General features: G+C 41.1%; 1 protein-coding gene across 2 annotated transcripts in view; it reads right to left on the reverse strand.

Annotated features, from left to right (window-relative positions):
* cntnap2a (contactin associated protein 2a) overlaps positions 1-20,274 on the reverse strand; it is a 249,149-nt gene that overhangs the window by 71,538 nt on the left and 157,337 nt on the right. For both annotated transcript variants that reach the window (XM_088282986.1, XM_088282987.1), the window contains exon 15: positions 17,977-18,061. In XM_088282986.1, the coding sequence (XP_088139112.1) occupies positions 17,977-18,061 (85 nt within the window). The remainder of the gene's footprint in view (positions 1-17,976; positions 18,062-20,274) is intronic.

Consider the following 20,274-nt stretch of genomic DNA (forward strand, 5'->3'; position numbering starts at 1 on the left):
CAGATTTTATTTTCCATCCTTTTCTTCTGAAATGGGACATTGTTTCAAATTGTGAGTGCACAACAAGGACAAGTTAAGATTCAGTTACTGGTTTGGTCTGTAACCTGTAAAAAAAAAAATAACGAAAACATGTTTGAAAGGTTTATCCTCACTCGGGATGCCGAGGTGCGATAAAGCCTGAACTGGTCGCCAGAGAAATCACACTTGGTCACTTTTTCCAAAGTAAAAGTGAAATTTTGCAAATGTGAAAATTGTAAGAATTTTGATCATTTTACGTTCATGAATTTAGGCTGTTGATCATTTCAAAATAATTATCAATTAATTTGATAATGAATATTTGTATCTTGATCAAATAATCGTTCCATCTTCACACTGCTTCAAATCGAATAATAATCCTACTGAATCGAATTGTTCCACTTGAAAATCGAGCTTGAATCGAATCACACCCCATGTATCGAGATATGAATCGTACGTCTTTATTGGAGAGATTTACACCCCTTGTTCATAGTACACATAGTGTAACTATGCATATTCTCATATGCAGCTTTTTGGTTTCATTGTAATTGGATTTAAGGCCACAGTATGACCTTCAATTAAAGCTAAATATGCCCGATATGCTGGTGCAAGTTGCGAACAAGTTGAATATAAATCTGAGTTGTCTGTATTTCTAAGTGGCACATACATTAAATAATTCAAGCTGCAAGCTAATCAGTTATATAAGAACGTCGGCTTGCTTTTGCGAGCTCATACGACTTCCATGAGATCCTAGACTAAGACTGTCAGTGATTGGATGAGTAGCAAAATTATTTTGGAGACAGCCAGAGGACTCAGATAAATCCTGTGCAATGCCGGAGACTGGATTTGAACCTTGAGCATCAGAACTGTGATGTACTTTTCATCCATCTTCTTTCACATTTTTAAAGGGGAAGTCAAGCCCAAAAAGAATTTGCAATAATACGTTCTATGTACCTTCACTAGTCTAAACATGGCATTCTAATCAATATTGCGTTTGTGGAATATGAGTTTAGCAACAAAATCCACCCATTTTTATCTATTTCAGGAGGCGGCCATCTTCCCACCTGCAGTCGGTTGTCTGTTTTTTTATATATACTCTTCATAGGTTATCAGAATTGTTTTGCGATGACCGGCATCCCTTATTTTGTGCTTCTATGTTAACGTATTACCTTTTACGGTCCAAACAGTCATAATATCAGGGAGCAGGACATAATGTGAGGATGTATAATAGTGTGTGTTGTAATTTGAAGAGTTGGTGTTGATTCAAATGAAAGTAATCACAGGTTCCAAGATGATAATGTCAGTCGATGAGACATTTCAAAATACAGACGGAGAGTAAAGGAAGGGTCGTCAATTCCGACCCATGCTGAGTAACAAGTTTTCTCCCAACTGTTTTGACACATGCTTTATTTTGACTCCCAGTGCACACTTACACTGAAAGCAGAACTGATGAGGGGAAAAAAGGGCTAAAAAAAAAAACAACTCCACCTATCCGTTATCCCCCTGTTGATATGCTGAGTTTCCCTGCATCTCAATCTGGTTCCATCTTTATCACACACTACTCCTCCCACTGTGATTGGCTGGCGACCAGCTCAGAGCGTACCCTGCCTCTTGCGCGTAGTCAGCTGGGATAGGCTCCAGCTCACCCGCGAACCCAGTGAGGATAATCAGTACAGAAAAATGATGGATGGACTACTTCTCGTATTCCCTCTGCAGCCTCGGAAAAAAAAAATATTTGTTTCATTTGAGGCACTCATGCACACACACTTGCCACACAAATCTTTCCAAATACATGACACGGGAGCTGAAGGAAGACAGGGAGGGTTTATTGAGATGAAGCAGGGTGGTTTGGAGGTGACAAGGTGGGCATGATTGTCTCCTCGACCATCCCCGTCCTCCTGGAAAGTCGACCGACATTAAAGCCCTGCTCTCCACCACGGCTTACAAAGAAAGAAAGCGAGGAAGGAAAAAAATCAATTCGAGCCTGTGCTACGGCAAAAATATTTGTCACTTTTGAAAAAGATTGGAAAATGTTGACGAAGAAAGTGCACGACTTTGTATTTCCATCAATTCACATCTTTCATTTGGTACATATTAAGCTTTCCACTGTTAACTGGAGGCATACATATGATTATACGCTACCTTTAACACAATGGCGATGTTATTTCTAATGAAATATGAGTTGTTTTCGCTGCTGTTTGTCTAACCCGGAAGTAAGACGCCTAGCTCACTAAAACCCCGCCTCGCCTCGTGTTGCACGCACCACCCACAAAACAGCGGATAGCAATAATAAAGAAGGAAGAACAGATTGTGGGGGCTTGCATCCTTGATCCCGACTCGAGTGGCAAACTTCAGATTGTGTTGTATGCAGCGGGTTCTAAATTCAACTGCGCTATCATTATTATACCCGATGTTATGCAATGACAGTATGCCAACGACTGCAATAAACAAACCAAATCGTAACTTAAGATTTTTATTGTGCTTGTTCAGGCAGGTTCGGTAGCAGTTCGTGCAATGGCTCGCAGTCGATTTTGCTGACGTACATAATATTGTGACTGATGAATGTACTTTTCCTTCGAGCAACCCAGTGGTAACGCACTTTGGCTTTTAAGTAGACACAGAAAATACATGAAAATAAATACATTAGTGCTTATTCTGACAGTGGCCATTCATTACACATATTGGAAAGATGAATGGAACAGCATGCGGGCGAAAGTCTTAGAAACGATCCACATAAGAATTCTGGAGAGTAGTATTTGCTTGTAACTAAGGTCAGAAAGTTGGTCCACGTGTGTACGTCACTGCGTCAATGTCACGCATTAATTCACACACGCTCGCATACCCACACACGTTGTTTTGAAAATTTCAGTCGCTACGGCTCGTACGGATGAATTTGTCCCTCAGAACCTTCCACCGTCGCTGGCACTCCAACAATTCCAAGCCCACGGCTGCGGAAATGTACCACCAAGCGTTGGCTGCCATTTGGCCATCTTTATAAATGCTGGAGCTGCCATCATATAGATCAGGGGAGGGCAATTTTTTTTTTTTTTGATTGGTGGGCCACAATGGGTTCCTAAATTTGACAGAGGGTCTGGATCAGGAGCAGAAGGATGCTATGTTTTGGTAATCTCACCTCATCGGAGAAAAGTAATTTTAAATGAAAGTGAACAAAAGTATTACAACAATATATATGTCATTGAAAACCCACAGCATTTAGAACATAAAACATGAACAAGAATTATTCATTTAATTTTTTAAGTTCGGCGGGCCGGAATTAAAACATTTAACGGGCCGCAGGTGGCCCCCGGGCCATAGTTTGCCTGATGTAGATTAATATATTTGTGCACCTCCTCGCACAGTCGCTCATCTACTTGGTCCATTTGTTCAAAATGCCAGAACTTGCCGTGAATCCTCATGTCATCATTGCAGCTTGTGAGATAATGGACCAATCAAGAGAGAGAATGCGCGCGTTGACGTTCACATTTTCTGACGAGTGCGCGGCACGTGTAGCAGAGATGTTGCAGACGTGCTGCGCAGCACAACGCGTCGGACACGTGATGCAATGCGTCACTTGTCGACCGTGCTGACGCGGGAGTATACGCCCGGGGGGCGTGTTCGTCTGATTCAACACGTAGTATCTAGTCGTGCTGTCGGGACAAATGAGCCTTATGATTGGCTGTGCACTGGACAAAAACAGGATGTGCCGAAAGTGGAAAAACGTTGAACAATGAGGCAAGAACTAAATAAACTTTGTCACATCTTCTCTATGGACATAATGGCTGGCTGGACAGCAGAGTGCAAAGATGAAGTAATCACTCTCATTCACCGGCTACGCATTGACTAGCGCCGCCGATGGCATGGAGGGGTACGACGTGGCAGTTGGTCACGATGGCAGACATCAGATTGGTGTCTAGAGGCCTTTAAGTGCACTAAGAAGTGATGCTCATAATGACATTGTCATTGTATGGTTGCAGGTGTGAATGAGCAAATTATAAAGTACTTTTAAAGCTGTGGACTATGTCATAAAATGATGTAGAAAAGTGTGTCCTTTTAAAAACTCAGCACCTTAGAAGGTCACGTCATCCTTTTTTGAAGGTGGTAGCCCTCCAATGGAAGACTATTGAAAGATGAACACGCTCACACAGCAAGGTGTCCTCATACCATGTGGTGAATCTAATCACAGTTTACAGCAAAGTAGGAGTCTTGTCATGCACCCTGAAAATGAATTATGATCACTTCCAATGTCCCTTGGAAAATCCAGCCGTGGGAACACCTGCAGAAGCAGTCAGTGACCTTCTGCCAAGTCTCGCAATAACCACCTCCAGAGATCCACAGTGGGAGACGGCAAATATATAAAGAGTTATACTTTCGCAAAAGTGCCATTTCAATTTTTCTCCTGCATTTGCTCCCTTTGTCATTTTTTAAAATTGTTTACTGCTCGTGGGTTTTTCATAACAATATTTGCTCAAGTCTTGATAAACATGTTTTGTGCTATCACACACATGACAAAATAGAAATTTTTTTTACCACCAAAACAGTAGAGTGCCTTTGCCTTTTGTAGCTGCTGCTGACAACTGGGCCAGTATTGAAAAAAAAAATTAAATAAATAAAAAAATTAGGCAGAGCTTCACACTGTAACAGGATATTTGAGTGTCGATGTGACTATTGATGCTTTGCTATTTCCCTCTTTCACAAAGCTGAAAAAAAAAAACATCCTGAGCCAAACAAATATACTCGCCCAGCAAGACGTCAAAGCCATCAAATGATTTTAAATGAAAAAATTTAACACATATTATGTAACTGTACTAAAAATAATTACAAGAATAAATGTGCACAGAGCACATTAAGTAACTGCCTCTGAAAATAATGAGATCCAATACATTACATTAAAATACTATACAATTTAATTTATCTAGCACATTTTACAACAGCTGGAGCTTTCCATATTTTGCAATATAGATTAGCGGGAAATTAGAACACCAATTAAAAACACATATATAATAGATACCATAAGAACAGCAGAACAGTGACAGTTTCAAATTGAGTCGAAAGCTAAAGAATAAAACTACGTCTTCAAATGGGTTTTAAAAGTGGACAGAGACAAAGCTGTTGTCAAAAGTCTGCCTTTACAAATATGATTGCCTGTACTATCAATGTAGCGTCGAACTGCACTACATTATACTCGTCTGTCAACAGAAACAAAAAAGAAAACCATGAAATAATTCCATATCACTGATTTAATGTGCAATCATTAAGCTGCTAATACCTCTGTGAGAGTGTCAATCACAACTTTTTTTCTTCCTTTTTATGCACATAGATTGACTTTCTACCATGCAGCTCTACTTAATGTTGTGGTACATTGCTGAGATAATATGATTACTGTGGCATGGAATTCTACGGCATAGCTTTTTTTTTTCTGAGTTGCCCAAGCGAGAACTGACTTTCAGCTTGAAAGTGTCTTCTAATCACCATTTGCTCCAGCTTTAAGAGAGTGTGTTTGCTGTTTGAGCAAAGTGCAGCGCTGAGTACAGTGCAGGGCTTCTTCTTTGTTGTGCATGAGTGTGCATTTATGTGTTAATATAAAACGGGCAAGCAGAGCACTTCCCAGAGCAAATGTGAAAGGCTAGTTTGAATTTTTAAACACGAGAGATGCGCATGATGATTGAATGAAATGATCGCTAACCATTCAGTTAGTTATGTGACGGTGATTGTTGACTAATCTTGAATCATTCGAGTGTAGGACATTCTGCAAGCAATCAGATGCAATGTTGAGGCAGGCTCTATATACAGTACGTATCCAGAGTAAGACGACAGCAAAGCGCATTTTTGCAGAAATGGATGTGCTGCGCCGTTGTGGGTGTGAACACAGACAACTTGATTTGCAGTCGGAAGCGGCTCCTCTCATTCCCTTTAGAATCACCATGTGAGAGTCATGCAAAGTATGTTTATAAGAAACTGCAAGCAGACTTTAATGGGCGGTTGGCCATGTCGATCACAGATCACCACCATCATGAATGCATATAGTCATATTTAGGACTGAAATATGATGGTATTCTATGTTACAACACCTGCACAAATACTGGAAGCATGTCTAATTTTAATCTACATTCATTCTTAAAACTGTCAGGTGTGCCAGGGTATGGGTCAAATGAACCGCTCTCAGTACGCTGCAGCACGCAGTATGGTGCAGAGCTGACTGCTAGATTCCAAAACACGTTGAAGAAGCCTTGTACCAGCATGCAAATTCACACAGGAGCACACCTGCACTGTCCACAACTATCAAATTTGCTGTCTAAAGAAGGACAACATGAAATGCCGTTATGGGAAGTCAAGTTGCATGGACTGATGGAAAGTTATAGCGTCAAAACTTGTGAATAGGAGTTAAGAACATTCAGAGAGGGTTTCTTTGGCCTCAAGAAAAAGGCCCATTATTTCATGTCAGCTGTCCATCCATTTAAGTTCGATCTTTTTTTCTGCTATCCCTTAATTTCCTCCGTCAGTTTGTGTGTGTATGTTTGTGTGAGTGTACTCGTGTGCGTGTGAGCACTGCCCCTTGACGAAAAGCCACTCTCGACAAGCCCCACCTGCCCCCTGTAAACTTTTTTTCACCCACCAGCATCGTGATCAATCACACTGTGGTTCACTTGACCCCCTTCAATCCCATAATGCTTTGCTCTAATCCACACTTCCATCCGGTGAAGCTGGCCAGCTGACCCCACTCCATCCTTTCCTCCTGCTGACTTCCACCCCTCTTTGGGTGCCCTCGAATCCCCTCGCCTCCCGCTGGAGTCATTCTGGCAGTCAGGAAGGAGACAGAGAGCTCTCCCTCCCTGGGTTGGTGACCCTTGTCAAAGCGACAAAGTGCCTAGTACTGCTAGCCTACACAGCTGGAAAATTAAGGACTTGAGAGGGCGAGAAGGTTCAGTGTGTGTGCGTGTGTGTTTCATGATGATATATATGAGGCAAGGCAGAGCGGGACAGAGAGGTCTGTGTGCAGCAAGAAAAGAATAACAGACAGATTGGGGCTGTGCGTGTCAGATGTTTTTTTTTTTTTGTCTATATGTGAGAGATGAGGCTAAAGAGTGTTGTTTAGAGAGGAAAGGCGATGCAGATGGTTGTGGTGATCCAGCTGTTCCCCCTCCAGCGGGTTAATGAGCATCACAGCATCTCCTCCTCTCTTTTATCTCTTCGCTGTATGAGTCTGTTGGCACACAACTATTTAGTCAACATAGCCAGTGGCGCAAATTTGAGATTCCTGCATTCCAGCACTCGCAGACACTTCGCCAGACGTCACTCGATATTTGTTCTATATAAAGCTGTGAAACTACAAAGCTAAAGCCCTGGTTTTGTTTTTGTTGTGTAACATTATTTCAGCAATTTGATCACAATCCCAACTGTTACTACCCTCTGGGACTGTAACACAAGGCAGAGCACAGATATTTGCCTCCTGTTTTTGTTTTTTCCAAACAAGGAGACAATATGCCCCAAAAGCGTTTGTAAGTAATTAGGGAATTATCTGCAAGGTCAACAAAAGAAAAGAAGAAAATATTATTATTTTTTTTTTTCATATCACCTAAGTTTTATGATGGTGTATACATGTACAAAGAGAATGATTTGAAAAAAAAATTAAAAACTAAAGATCACTAAATATTTAAAAAATATAATAAAATATAAATATAAAGAAAAAATATTCTGTTGAGATATGGATGGTGGAATCTAGTACGTTTAGTTTTTAAATATACGGTATGTCTCGCGTACAAAAAAACAAAATTCTGCAAAGTTGGAAAGCACAACCCAAGGCAGTCAAGCATGTGGAAATTGAGCGGTTAACATTAATATTTTAACCATAAACCAACACTGAGAGAAGCCTGAAGTAAAATGCTTAGGAAAAGTTTCCTTTCAGTCACTCTGACAAGACTCCAACCTGACTACACCGGTTGAAGTTGGCGAAAACCCTCACATATAGAGTAAATGTTTTGAAAAGTATGTACTGTGAGGTCATTATAATGTTCTTATTAATAAAAATTGCCCATTACTGAATCGTCTCACAGCATTTTAAACAGTCGTGAATCACATTGATGACATTAATATTAATGAAGCTGGCTTTAAGCATACCTGGATGTGAATTTTGTAATCAAGTCCAATTAAAGCCTCCTGCTAATTTCCACCTGCAGTGATGGTTTCGCACAGATTTCCTGGCCGATGGGCACTGTTTATTTTGCAAATTCTGACACAACAGGGAGTCTGACTGTGAGCGTAATTAGTGCTGTAGAGACTTCACGTGAACCATCGTCATCTTCTGTAAAAGCGGCCCACCTAAAAACTACATTATGGCATATTACCCATGCTCAGTGCATTTTGAGGAAAACAAACACAAAACATATGGTATGTTTGTGAAACAGGAGATCTGTGAATCTTAGGCCACAGATAAAAAGATCATTTTCCTGTCCAGCGTGTGTACAACATGAGACTCAATGATGGAATTCTGGAGAATCATGTGTATACCGGCAGCACAGAAAATGATTATACTCAGATCCAGAGTCCCGCGCACAAATCAGAGGGCCTTGAGCTCTTCACATATAAGGCGTCCATCCTCAGCCACTGGTCAGAGCATTTCCAGCTCTTTTTGAGTGCGAACTGCACCGTACATAACTCAGCAATTCCTTGTATTCTGCAGCTCCTAATCAAAGTTGAAATACAAGGGCTCCTGACAATCGAGGTCACTGTCAAAACGATAAACCAACCATAGCGTGGCAAAGCAGTGGGTGTTCCACATGATATCTGGAAGCATGGAGGCCTGACATGACACAGAAATTTCCATGAACTCCTGATTCTGGGAGCAAAGGAAGCGACCTGATGATTTACGTAGCAAAGTCATCAAAGTCATGATGATGCTTTGATGATGATGGTTGATCAATAGCCAAGAAGTGGATCTCGGTTTCAAAGCGGTTGGTTACCCCTAGCTTACGTTGTTAGAATGACGGTATATCTTTTTTTTCTTCCAATAACATTACAATAATGTCCACGGGAAATTCGTCTACGTCTTGCTTACAAATCCTCTTGCCTTTAGGATTGTTTCTAAACGGTACCCTCATCCAACTTTTTGTTAAACCCCTCTCAAGGTCAATGCGGATAATCAACTGCCCTCTGTGTGTTACATCATGAGTGCCACAGAATGATAGTTGCGCTGGTTTCCTTCTGGTGTTTTTCCAGTTGGTCTAATCTCTGGTCTAATGCGCCGCTGTAATCCGAGCGCTGCGTTCAAAACTGCCTTCAGTGATTGCAGCACACGCATTTCAGACTCTGGGCCGTCTGCACGTTAAAGACAATAAACATGTTTTATGACATATAAAAGCGCCAGAGTAAGGAAGGAGACAGGTAAAAAGGCTTTCCATTACCCTGTTTGTAAATTAATGTCTTTTGCGTGCGTGATCCATCAGGGGAACTACACTTTGATGACCAGTTTGCGGTCATGCACTACACTTTGGCAACTTTGAAGAGAATTAATGGCAAGCGAGGGATGGCCCAAGATCGACTAATTGAGATCAACCATTAAACAACTTACAAGTGAGACAATATAAATATTTCTCAAGAGTTTTTCTCTTTCTGCATTTTATCTTTCAACCAGCCATATGGCTAATTGTTAAAGGAACATTTGGGTGTTGGCGTGAGTGCAAGTGAAAGGGACTAAAGCTGAGCCAATCTCATTGAGGGCAATATGTATTCGTTTGGGGTGTGTGTCAATGCTTTGTAGCACATTGCGAGCGGCATATCATTCAGTGTCAAGGGCAAGTTGCAGAAAACAAACTAATCTGCTTCTACCCCAGTACTCCCTCTCCTTTGACTCTTCCATTTGTTTTTTTGTCACTCGGCATCAATCAAATGTCTTATGTGGCACTTTTTCTCCATTACTTCTTCTCATCAGCATGCTCCATGCGCTATTTTGACTATTTGTTCTTCCCTCAAGATGGCCTTTTACTTGATCTGCAGTGTGAAGAGCCGCATGTGTATTTTGGGGATTTGGGATAAAGGCCAACGATATGGTTGGGCATGATGTAAAAAAAAAAAAACGAGCTTGCTCCTTTAAGATGTCACAATTTTGATTTAAAAAGATACTTACAGATATAAAGGCAAACTGCCATAGACAGGCATTGAATGAATTTAACGCAATTTAACTCCTTGTAAATGTATGCTATTTTGTTGGGTTTGTTGAATCAAAGATGCCATTAAATTGCTTAAATCAAAGCAAAAGCCAGCACTTGAGTGCGCGAAATGACCAATAACCTCCAAAATATATTTTTTTAAATGTTACCGTTATTTGCCGTCCTATTTAAGATTTTTTTCTTTCAATACAAAAGCATCCAATTAAGCCTGTGCATAATTGCATAGCAAATAAAAAAAATGAAACACAATTCTCTTGCTGAAAGTATACTTGTCACTACATAACAAATTCAGGTTCATCAGAAATGTATGGATTTAAATAAAATGGAGGCAAACATCAATACGAAGAAACACATTTGTACTTGTCTTACTGAATCTCTGCAGCCATTAATATGAGAATCTCCCAACAGTCTCTCGGAGCAGATCATTTTATCACTCAGCAAGCGGTCTGAAATCATATCCACGTGAGCCGTAAACCATACAGAGGTTTTTCCAAGGGGGGTTAAAGTTTAATGCTGCTGTGAGGCAATGATCTCCACGCCGTAATATAAGGGGCATGCGCACACCACAGCAAACTTATTAGCCAATAATTAACGGCGGTTAATGTCAGTGAGAGTGAACAAAGAATCTCAGTTTATTCTTGTGAGCGTGTCTCTTGAAGTGGAGCCTTTGTATATGCAGCCCCTAAGGCTGATCCTAAGGCTCTTTCACACATTCTCACAGAATAGATGTGGTACACAGGAAAATCAGAAGATATGGATGATCGAAGAAAAGACAAGAGAGAAGCCACAGGCGCAGAGAGAGAAAAAAGGGAACCTAACGTATAAATAAAGCGCATGGTTTGTGTCAAATTGAGTGCAAATGTATGTTGAACTGCACGCTTGTGTTTCACTACGTGCTTTGAATTGTATAAGAAGCAATGTAAATCTTTTTTAAGTGTCATTAAATGAAAAAAAAACTCAATTATTCACCTTGACCACTTCAACTTGGGTGCACTGCATGATGCTGTATTGAAATGCACACGGTGGCTCACAAAATCGTTACATTGTTCACAATTATGTGTGCAGAGTGCAAAAATTGTCCAAGGATTACATTGGTACTTTGTGCGCTCTTCTATTGACTGGTGTTATACTTTGGATGTAAACAGCACAAAGTGAAAATAATAGCCTGGATGCACACTGCGTGGGAGAGTATTTTCAACGTCAACAACCTATTATGGGAATCACCAGCTTTCTTAGCTTGCTAATTCATTCTTCTAAAGGGGAAAACAAGTCCAAAACATTTGTTGCAGAAATCTAGTCTATGTGCCACTACTAGTCTAAACATGGTGGCATTCTCTGATTAATACAGCATTAGTGGAATAGGAAATAAATGGAATAATTGATCAATTTATGAGCAACGCCATTTTTTTTTTGCAATCACAGACTGAGGGAAATGACGTCCCAATGACCAAAGCTTGAAGTAAGCGCTCGATAAGATTTGTGGGAAAAAAAAACAAACTAGAATTGGAAAATGGTCAATGCAGCAAGTCGTAGGTGACTAGCCGCTAACGCTGGCTACTGATAATTGATGACAACGGCTGTCGCAAGTCAGGACAGTACGTCCGCATTTGCTGTCTAAATAAGTGGATCCGACTGATATGTAGCTTGTCATTGCTGAATATTTGCCAACTCTGTCTGGTTTTGTCAGTCAATAAGCCATGAAGGTATTTAAATGTGATTGGGTGATAAGTCAGGTGGGCGGGGCCTATGCACCAAATTAAAACGACTGTCAAAAAATATATATAAATCATCTATTAGTTGAAATCAACGTAACAGTCTGAAGTCATTCAACCCTTACGCCAGAGAGACCAAGGTGTTGGAATTATGCAGTGAATGTCTACAATGGAATCATTCAGAAGAAAAAAAAAAAAGATTGTTTTCGTGGTGGCGGCACGGTGAACGACTGATTGGAACAATGGCCTCACAGTGCAGAGGTCATGGGTTCGACTCCGGCTGTGGAGTTTGCATGTTCTTCTGCGTACCTGAGTGGGTTTCCTCCGGGTACTCCGGTTTCCTCCCACATTCCCCAAACATGCATGGCAGGTTGATTGGACACTCTAAATTGCCGCTCGGTCTGAGTGTGAGCACGAATGGTTGTTTGTCCTGCGATTGGCTGGCAACCAGTTCAGGGTGTCCCCCGCCTACTGCCCGAAGATAGCTGGGATAGGCTACAGCACCCCCGTGACCCTTGTGAAGACAAGCGGTACAGATAATGGATGGATGGATGGATGTTTTAATGTTTAAAACTGCCCTGGCAAGACATGATACCCAGCTGGTTTCATCTCCACATCTTTTTAAATCAACATTCTTGCGTCAACATAAAATATTAACTTAGGAAGGCTTGAAAATGATTGCATCAAACTTGCGAGCGCTTCGAGTTCCTCAAAGACATTTGACCCAAGCTAATTATACCCACATTGTATTAGAGAAAATCTAAATCTAAAGTAATTGCAAAGCAAGCTCTGAAAGCTTTAAACTGAGACACGCTGGATCAGATCCCATTAGAAATATGCCCTGTAGGTTTCTTGCACTGACAAATCAGTAGTCATCACTTAACACTAACAACTAAAACCTGAAACAGAGAAAGAGTTGGAAAAAAAAGATCGACCACGAGTCACCTTATGCCAGATTGCATTGTAAACATATCGAGTTTTTGCTGTGACGCAGAGAAAGAATCTTGAAAGGGAGATAACTACTTGGAAAAAATAAAAAGAGATCAATCCCTATAGGGTGATAAAAACTGGAGGGGGAGTAAGATGCTGCCCTTGCAAAGTCTGTATGGTGCGAGCTTAATGTTGTGTAAAGTGTAGCACAGTCTTTGCCGACACTGGGCCTGTGCGACTATAAGCAGTCATCGCTGCACTCAGGTACGCTGACAACAACAAGGCACACAAGTCTGTCAAGGCAACATATGACAGCATTATCCCGAGCAATGACGCATCACAGCAGCGAACGGCACATTACGAGGCGCAAATGTTTTGGGTGCCACTGTGTGACGAATCCTGGCGTTTCTCTCCTTCTTGGCTAAACTTTGTAACAAATTCACCTTGAGACAGCGGCGGCAATGAACGCAAGACTGCAGAAAGGTTGCAAGCCAATTTCATCTGTTCATTTGCAGGGCTATATAAAGCCTTATTTTACTCTCCAGCCCGAAGCGGGAGAAGACCCCCGTGTACCCCTTGCCCTGAATTGGTCGCATTGCCTGAGTCATGTTAATTAGCCTCTTGCCAATAATGGGTAAAATAATGGAGTAAGGCGGACACTTTGGTGAGACTGGGAGCTGGGAAATATGCCCGAGGACCATGATAATAGTTCTCCTCCCGCTTTCAATATTCGGTATCAACGCCTGTTCCTCTCTCTAGCCCCCACCTTTCTTCATGCCTGAAGTGCCCTCACAAATTAATAACACTGTAACCAGAACATTAGTCGGGTAATGAAAGATGTGCAACAATGTATATCCCCAATAGGCCACCATAAAGAGATATGGCGGCAAATAGAAAAGGATAGTTAAACTTAATGACACCATTCCAAATAGTTAAGAGCCAATGACACGCTCCTTGTCGTATCAAGAAGACCGAATGCAAACATACAAGTCAACAAGTGGGAGTTGACGTTAGAATCATACAACATTAGAAGCAGCTGCCCGCGGGCTGAATTTCATGAAAGTTAATGACGAGACGGAAAACAGCGGCCAATCAAGTACACAAACATTTATGCTCGCTTTCAACATTGCGTGACTTTTTATTTAAAAGCTAAATTAACATCAAGCGCATTTACTGTGATGAAGATTGAATAAAGTGAAATATTACATTTGGATGGGTTAATATGGAATAAAATATTTAGAGAGCTGTAATCTGATTTTAATTACTTTACGAATAGGCCTATTAACCTCCAAGTGCCACCAATGTTTTTTTTTTTTTCTTAGAAACCAAATTCAAAACGATTATTTTTTTTAAGTCGCGTGGGCTGAAAATGAACATCATTTCGGATCTCTCTCTCCTAAAGCTGAAGAGCGATGATAGCTTTTCGATATGCTAGGGAACTTGAGAATACTGCCCGCTCGTGCATTTGAAAAGGTTAATCATGAACATGGAAACAAATGAGAGCAAACTAGAAACAAGTGGATGAGTGCAGTGCTGCAGAACTGCGAGCTCAAGTGCACACACGCAAGAGCCTCATTAACTTTACAATAAGTCCCATCATCTTAAACTCGGCACACCAACAACAGATTTGTCGCACGTTTATCTCACTATTAGCCGCATTGTAACTTTTGTATACACCAATACCAATGCTACATATATGCAATAATTTTAGTTCTTAACTCCGTATTTAGAATGGACAGCACAAGACCCTTCAATGATTTGACATGGAATAATCAGCTTTTGGCCCCAAAAATAATAGACAAAATGCAGCTTGATGAAAACGAAAATGGTCCTTTGATGATAAACGGTCACGTAATGAGTAGAAAGGACCTGAAATGTTGAATGTCCTCCATTGTTAACGTTTGCTGCATCATTGGCAGGTAACAAGCTGTTTACTGCACGTTAGTACACAAGGCTGCTTATTCAGCCCACAATAGGAGTGCATGATCTACTGTTGTGTTAAAAGGATTGTGCTGAGCAGACCTAAATGGATTGGTACCACCGGATGTAAATGTGCCCGACACCAAAGTCGCATTAAAGCAACATCAGATCAATGTGCAGTACATCTTGATTCAGACTGACGCTTTTTATAAAAAGAACCAGTGACACTTGAATGATACAGTATTTGGCACTCAGCGTGAAGAAAAGAGAGATGAAAAGATCATTTCCCTCTGAGAATATTCACCTTGAGCTGGCGCGCCGGATGGCATTTAGTTCTGATGAGCTGTTTTTAAGCATTTTGTGACAGAAAATCCCAATATGTGGTCAGTGCGCTCACCTAGGCAGACACCGCGGCTTTGTCGGCGGATTTAGCTAGTCAATTCCTTTCCAAGGAAAATGTCTCCGAAACAAGTGGTTCCAAACCATTTTTGTCTTGTGTAGCCTGAAAATGTTTTATCGTACCGTGAGTAGCCCCACACTCATTTTTTGATGACGATTCCAAAAGTGGACCCTAACACAACTGATTAGTCAATGAAAATTATGTTTTTCACCTCCTAAATTTGTAAGATTGAATTCTTAGGCATTGGATGCTTTTTAACTCACTGATAAAAATAAATATTTCCTTGAAAATAATACTAAAAAAATTAAAATATGGAATAAACTTGGCTTAACATTTACCTTTGAATAATGTTGATGTCCAGTGAAAAACACAATGTCCAATTTTTTTATTTTTTTTTTAATTTTCACATTAATGGGATGTTTGTAATTCTGAAACCACATTCAAGTAAGAATAAAAAAATCTGAAAAAAATGGACCTAATTTTTTTCATAGGACAACAATAATTAGTTACATTTCAACAAGCATTTAAATTTTCAACACACACACACAAAAAAAAAAGTATTCATACCCACATATTGCGGCTTTCCTTTCCTTTTAGCAGTCATCTGATCTTAAATGAGACAGATTGATTTTGGTGTTGCAGTGCCATAAATTACAGAGGCACCAAGTTGTAACACAAGTTCACCATTTTATTGACAGCCTTATTAAAAGAATGAGAATATTTACTCATCACCTTGGAAACAAATTATAAAATACATCCAGGTGCCCCTCGCAAACAATCTAAACAGCAGAGCTGGGCACTTGACCCTTTTTTGCCTGTCAGTTCCTAGCCCTCCGGCCGCGATCTGTACCTCCACCCTCCGGCCTTATTCATAAAAACTGTTGGCCTTTGACCCCATTTCAGCGTTACATGATATCAGAATAAGGAAATACAGGCACTCTTGTGCAGTTACTGGAACCAATAAGTAAGAGGAGAGAAAAAGGAAATATGACGACGGCAGATACAATGGTTTTGATTTGTGTCTCTGTACCTCCATGTATTATCCAATTTACAGTGAATATATGAACATGTCTGTGTCTTTTGACTTTAAGCGATGCAAGTCCATCACATGTGGACAAAAGAGGAGGGGTATGACAATTAGACGCATTTCTGCAAGGTCCTAATCGAGAGGTGTCACCAGCGGCAGACTATAATTCCCATTTAACGCTTGGTTTAGCTCCAGAATACCCTACTCCCCAGCGTAGAAGATGAGAGTCCAGAATAGCAAGTGTAAGTGCGTGCACGTGTGTCTCTGCACGTCTGAGGTACACAATGGAAATGCTGTCGACTCAGTCTTATGATGAAAGCTGACAGCTAATTTATAGAGGGAAATTTTGCGTAAATGATTTTTCCTGGCGCAACTTTTCAGTCACTGAAGACTGGTAATTGGATTTCCCCGACTCACAAGGTAGTGAATTAGGAATAAACTAGTCAATGAAGGGCTGCGCGTGTGCGGGCATGTGTGTGAATGTGTCTGAGATGCTAAGAGTGCCTTGTTAATATAGTGTGCATTTGTGTGTCTTTCGGTCATTGGCAGGTTTAATGCTTTTGTGAACTGGAGGTTAATTGTAAAGTTGAAACTGCGCACTATAAAATATACCTATCAATATTTCTTTTTACCTACTCTATCAAGAATACACACACACACATGCACACACACCGCAAGCAAACTCGCTATCCTCTCAGTCTCTCTAATTGCTGCAGAGTTTTGTCTTTATGAAGCAATTCCCTACTGTGGGTCTTGGTGTGCTCTGTTGTGATGCTCTGTGTGTATTTCCGTTTCCAAATGTGAGAGAGTGGAAAGTGAATCTGACAAGATGCTTGTTAGAGATTATGTGTTAAACTTGTTGAATGAGATGTTGCTCTAATTCATTTTTTTCTTCCTCTAATGCAAGTGTATGTGTATGTGCAATTAAATCCACACTTTTCCCTCCTTCGGCCATTGTGGTTTAAATAGCAAGAATATATTTTAGATTTTCAAACAATCGCCAGTTACGACTTTCTGGTGTGTTGATTCCGCACAGCGCTGCGCCCTCATGAGTGAGCATCCAATCACAAAACACGTTCATCACCTTCAAGGAAAGGCCAGCGAGATGGCTCACTGTAACCAGTTCGTGATTTGATTGGATATCGCAACTTCCTTGAGACACAGAACCGACGCCCGCACGATTATATCTGCAGGCTTCGGACAACTTGTGCATGCGACTAGTATTATGAAATCTGTCTGGCAACTTGAGCTTCCTGAATTCTGATTGGATAAAAACTCTAACCTAAAAATTCAACACTAAGGTATAATATGACATCAATGTGAAGAATATGATCATGATTTCTTGATTATGTTAGGCTAGCATAGAAGGCCTTAAAAGTCTTGACCGCCCAAAACTGCATTTCCCGAATATAAAACCTGGTCAGAACTTCAATCAAGCCATGTCTTTTTTCATAAACCACGCTGACCTCCTAAACTAAATCAAACGGTCTCAAAATCCATTCATTTGTTTACTAAGTAGCCAAATCAAATGCAAATGAATGTAATCAGAGTTCATCTCAGCAGGGTTGGCAACTTTTACACATTTGATTTGTACCAACTTCTAACAAGCAGCCAATTTGTGCTTATTAGGATTTATTCCTCCATTTCATGCACCTCAAGCAACCCATCACCAAGTATTGCAACTCTTTGACCACCAAAATCTCTTCTTTGCTCATCTCACAAAATATAACATCAAAACAGGATATATACATAAAAGTTCAGATGACAGCGATATTATACATAAAAGTTCAGATGACAGCGATATCATACCTGGAGTGTTCAGCAATCTGGACATTCGGCAACTGTATGCGATTCGTTGCTCACAGTGTTCTGCGCTGGTGGTGATGGCTGTCACCTGCACACAAAATGAGCACGGATACAGTACGTGTGTGTGTTCATGTTATCAGGCAGGTCAATTTTGTGTGAAAGCAATTTATTACAAGCGGTGCGATGAAAAGAATTGTACCGTTTTAATTGGGTTTGCTTGGAAAATGAAACTACAGGAGTAACAAGAGAGAGTATAATTAAATAGATGTTTTGTGCCATTCAAAGTCCGTCTGGTGGAAAACAACAATGGAGAAATTGCCCATGAATGCGTAGTGAATGATCTTTGGAGAATATAGGAAATTAAATTCAGGTCAGGGTGGACTTGAGAGGTCTTCTCTCACTTTAGGCTGGAGAGTAAATTATTTATTTAATCAAATCTCTTGGATATGTGAAATTAGTAGCAGGTCACACCTCATGTACTGGAACGCGCCCCCCCCCCCCCCCACCCCTGTTTGAGGGTTCGGCTGACAGGCTTTATAAATTACAGCCGTCAGCACAATGATCCGCTGCCACTTCCTTTGTGGCTTGGCTGTAAATTCGATATTTGCATGCGACACCAGCCCTTCACTTTCAGCCATGCCTAAATTAGCCATCTTTCAAAAGGCACACTGGCCGTGACTCCAAATATAACAGAAACACGGTGAGGTTTATTGGGCACTGATGGCAGGTTAACGGCATCGCTGTTACCATAGTTACAGTACATGATTCATATATTGCATGTGTCTAGAGAATCACAAAGAATTGGAAGAACGTGTTTTATTACGCTCCATTACACTTGTCGAAAGAACCGTCTTCCTTATGAAAATTAAACTACATCCAATCAGTACACAAACTAAAAATCACCCAAGCTACATTCTTCAAATTTAACGTGTCACTCTTGCCATGATTTTGCAAAGTACCCAATTAGCACTGTGCAGAGAAAATTAAACCAACCAGGAAATCTGAATTTGGTGGCCTCAGAATTGCATCTCTAATTCTTGGTTCTGTTGGCGTCACCAAACTGCGAATTTCAACTCCCAACGGAATGGTTCACAGTTGAGTGTGAAGTCATTGAGATGAGTACCAGCGCCTCCGAATCTAAGGCCATGCTCTACAATTGCATCATTTCCTAAATGTTGAGTCTTATGTGACACCCCAAAATGACCGCTGCTCTCACCCCAGCCACCCCAATTAATATTTTCTGACTCCGCCCTTACAATAAACGTGCCTCGTACAGGGCATACTAGTGGACCAATGAGAAGTATGGCTGTTGGAGGAGATCATACATGGTTGGTTAACGGAATGCTCTAAATCAGGTGTTAGCAAACTATGGCCCGGGGGCCACATGTGGCCCGCTAAACGTTTTAATCTGGCCCGCCGAACTTGAAAATAATTAAATGAAGACACATTGTTAATATTTTATTTTCTAAATACTGTGGCGTGCCAAATATTTTGTTGTAATGCTTTTGTTCACTTTCATTTAAAATTAAACATGTTTTTTTTTTTTCACAGATGAGGTGAGGTTACCAAAACACTCCATCATCTGCTCCTGATCCGGCCCCTCCGTCAAATTTTAGAACACATTGTGGCCCACCAATCAAAACGTTTGCCCACCCCTGTCTAAATTGACCCATAATAGATTCGAGTGTGAGCGCGATTGGTTGTTCATCTTTGTCCATCCATCCATCCATCCATCATCTGTACCGCTTCTCCTCACTAGGGTCGCGGGGGGTGCTGGAGCCTATCCCAGCTATCTTCGGGGAGTAGGCCGGGGACACCCTGAACTGGTTGCCAGCCAATCTCAGGGCACACAGAGACGAACAACCAGCCACGCTCACACTCATACCTAGGGGCAATTTAGAGTGTTCAATCAGCCTGCCATGCATGTTTTTGGAATGTGGGAGGAAAACGGAGTACCCGGAGAAAACCAACGCAGGCACGGGGAGAACATGCAAATTCCACACAGGATGGCCGGAGCCGGGATCGAACCTACGACCGATGCTGTCTCTCATTGTTAGGCCATCGTGCTAACCAGTCAGGCCACCGTGCCGCCATGTTCATCTTTGTGCTCCTTGCAATTGGCTGGTAGCTAGTTCAAGAAGTACCTCGCTTACAGACCGAAGACGGCTGGGATTGACTCCGGCATGCCCTTGTGAGGAAAGAGTGGCTCAGAGAATGGATCTATGGATGAATAAAGTACAAACTAAGCTACGGAGAATGATCCTAAATTGACTTCCGGATGAAAGTTAAAAAAAAAAAAGG

Source organism: Idiotropiscis lumnitzeri, chromosome 19 (assembly GCF_059441095.1).
Source record: "Idiotropiscis lumnitzeri isolate Australia: NSW breed Sydney's pygmy pipehorse chromosome 19, RoL_Ilum_1.0, whole genome shotgun sequence".
NCBI lineage: Eukaryota > Metazoa > Chordata > Actinopteri > Syngnathiformes > Syngnathidae > Idiotropiscis > Idiotropiscis lumnitzeri.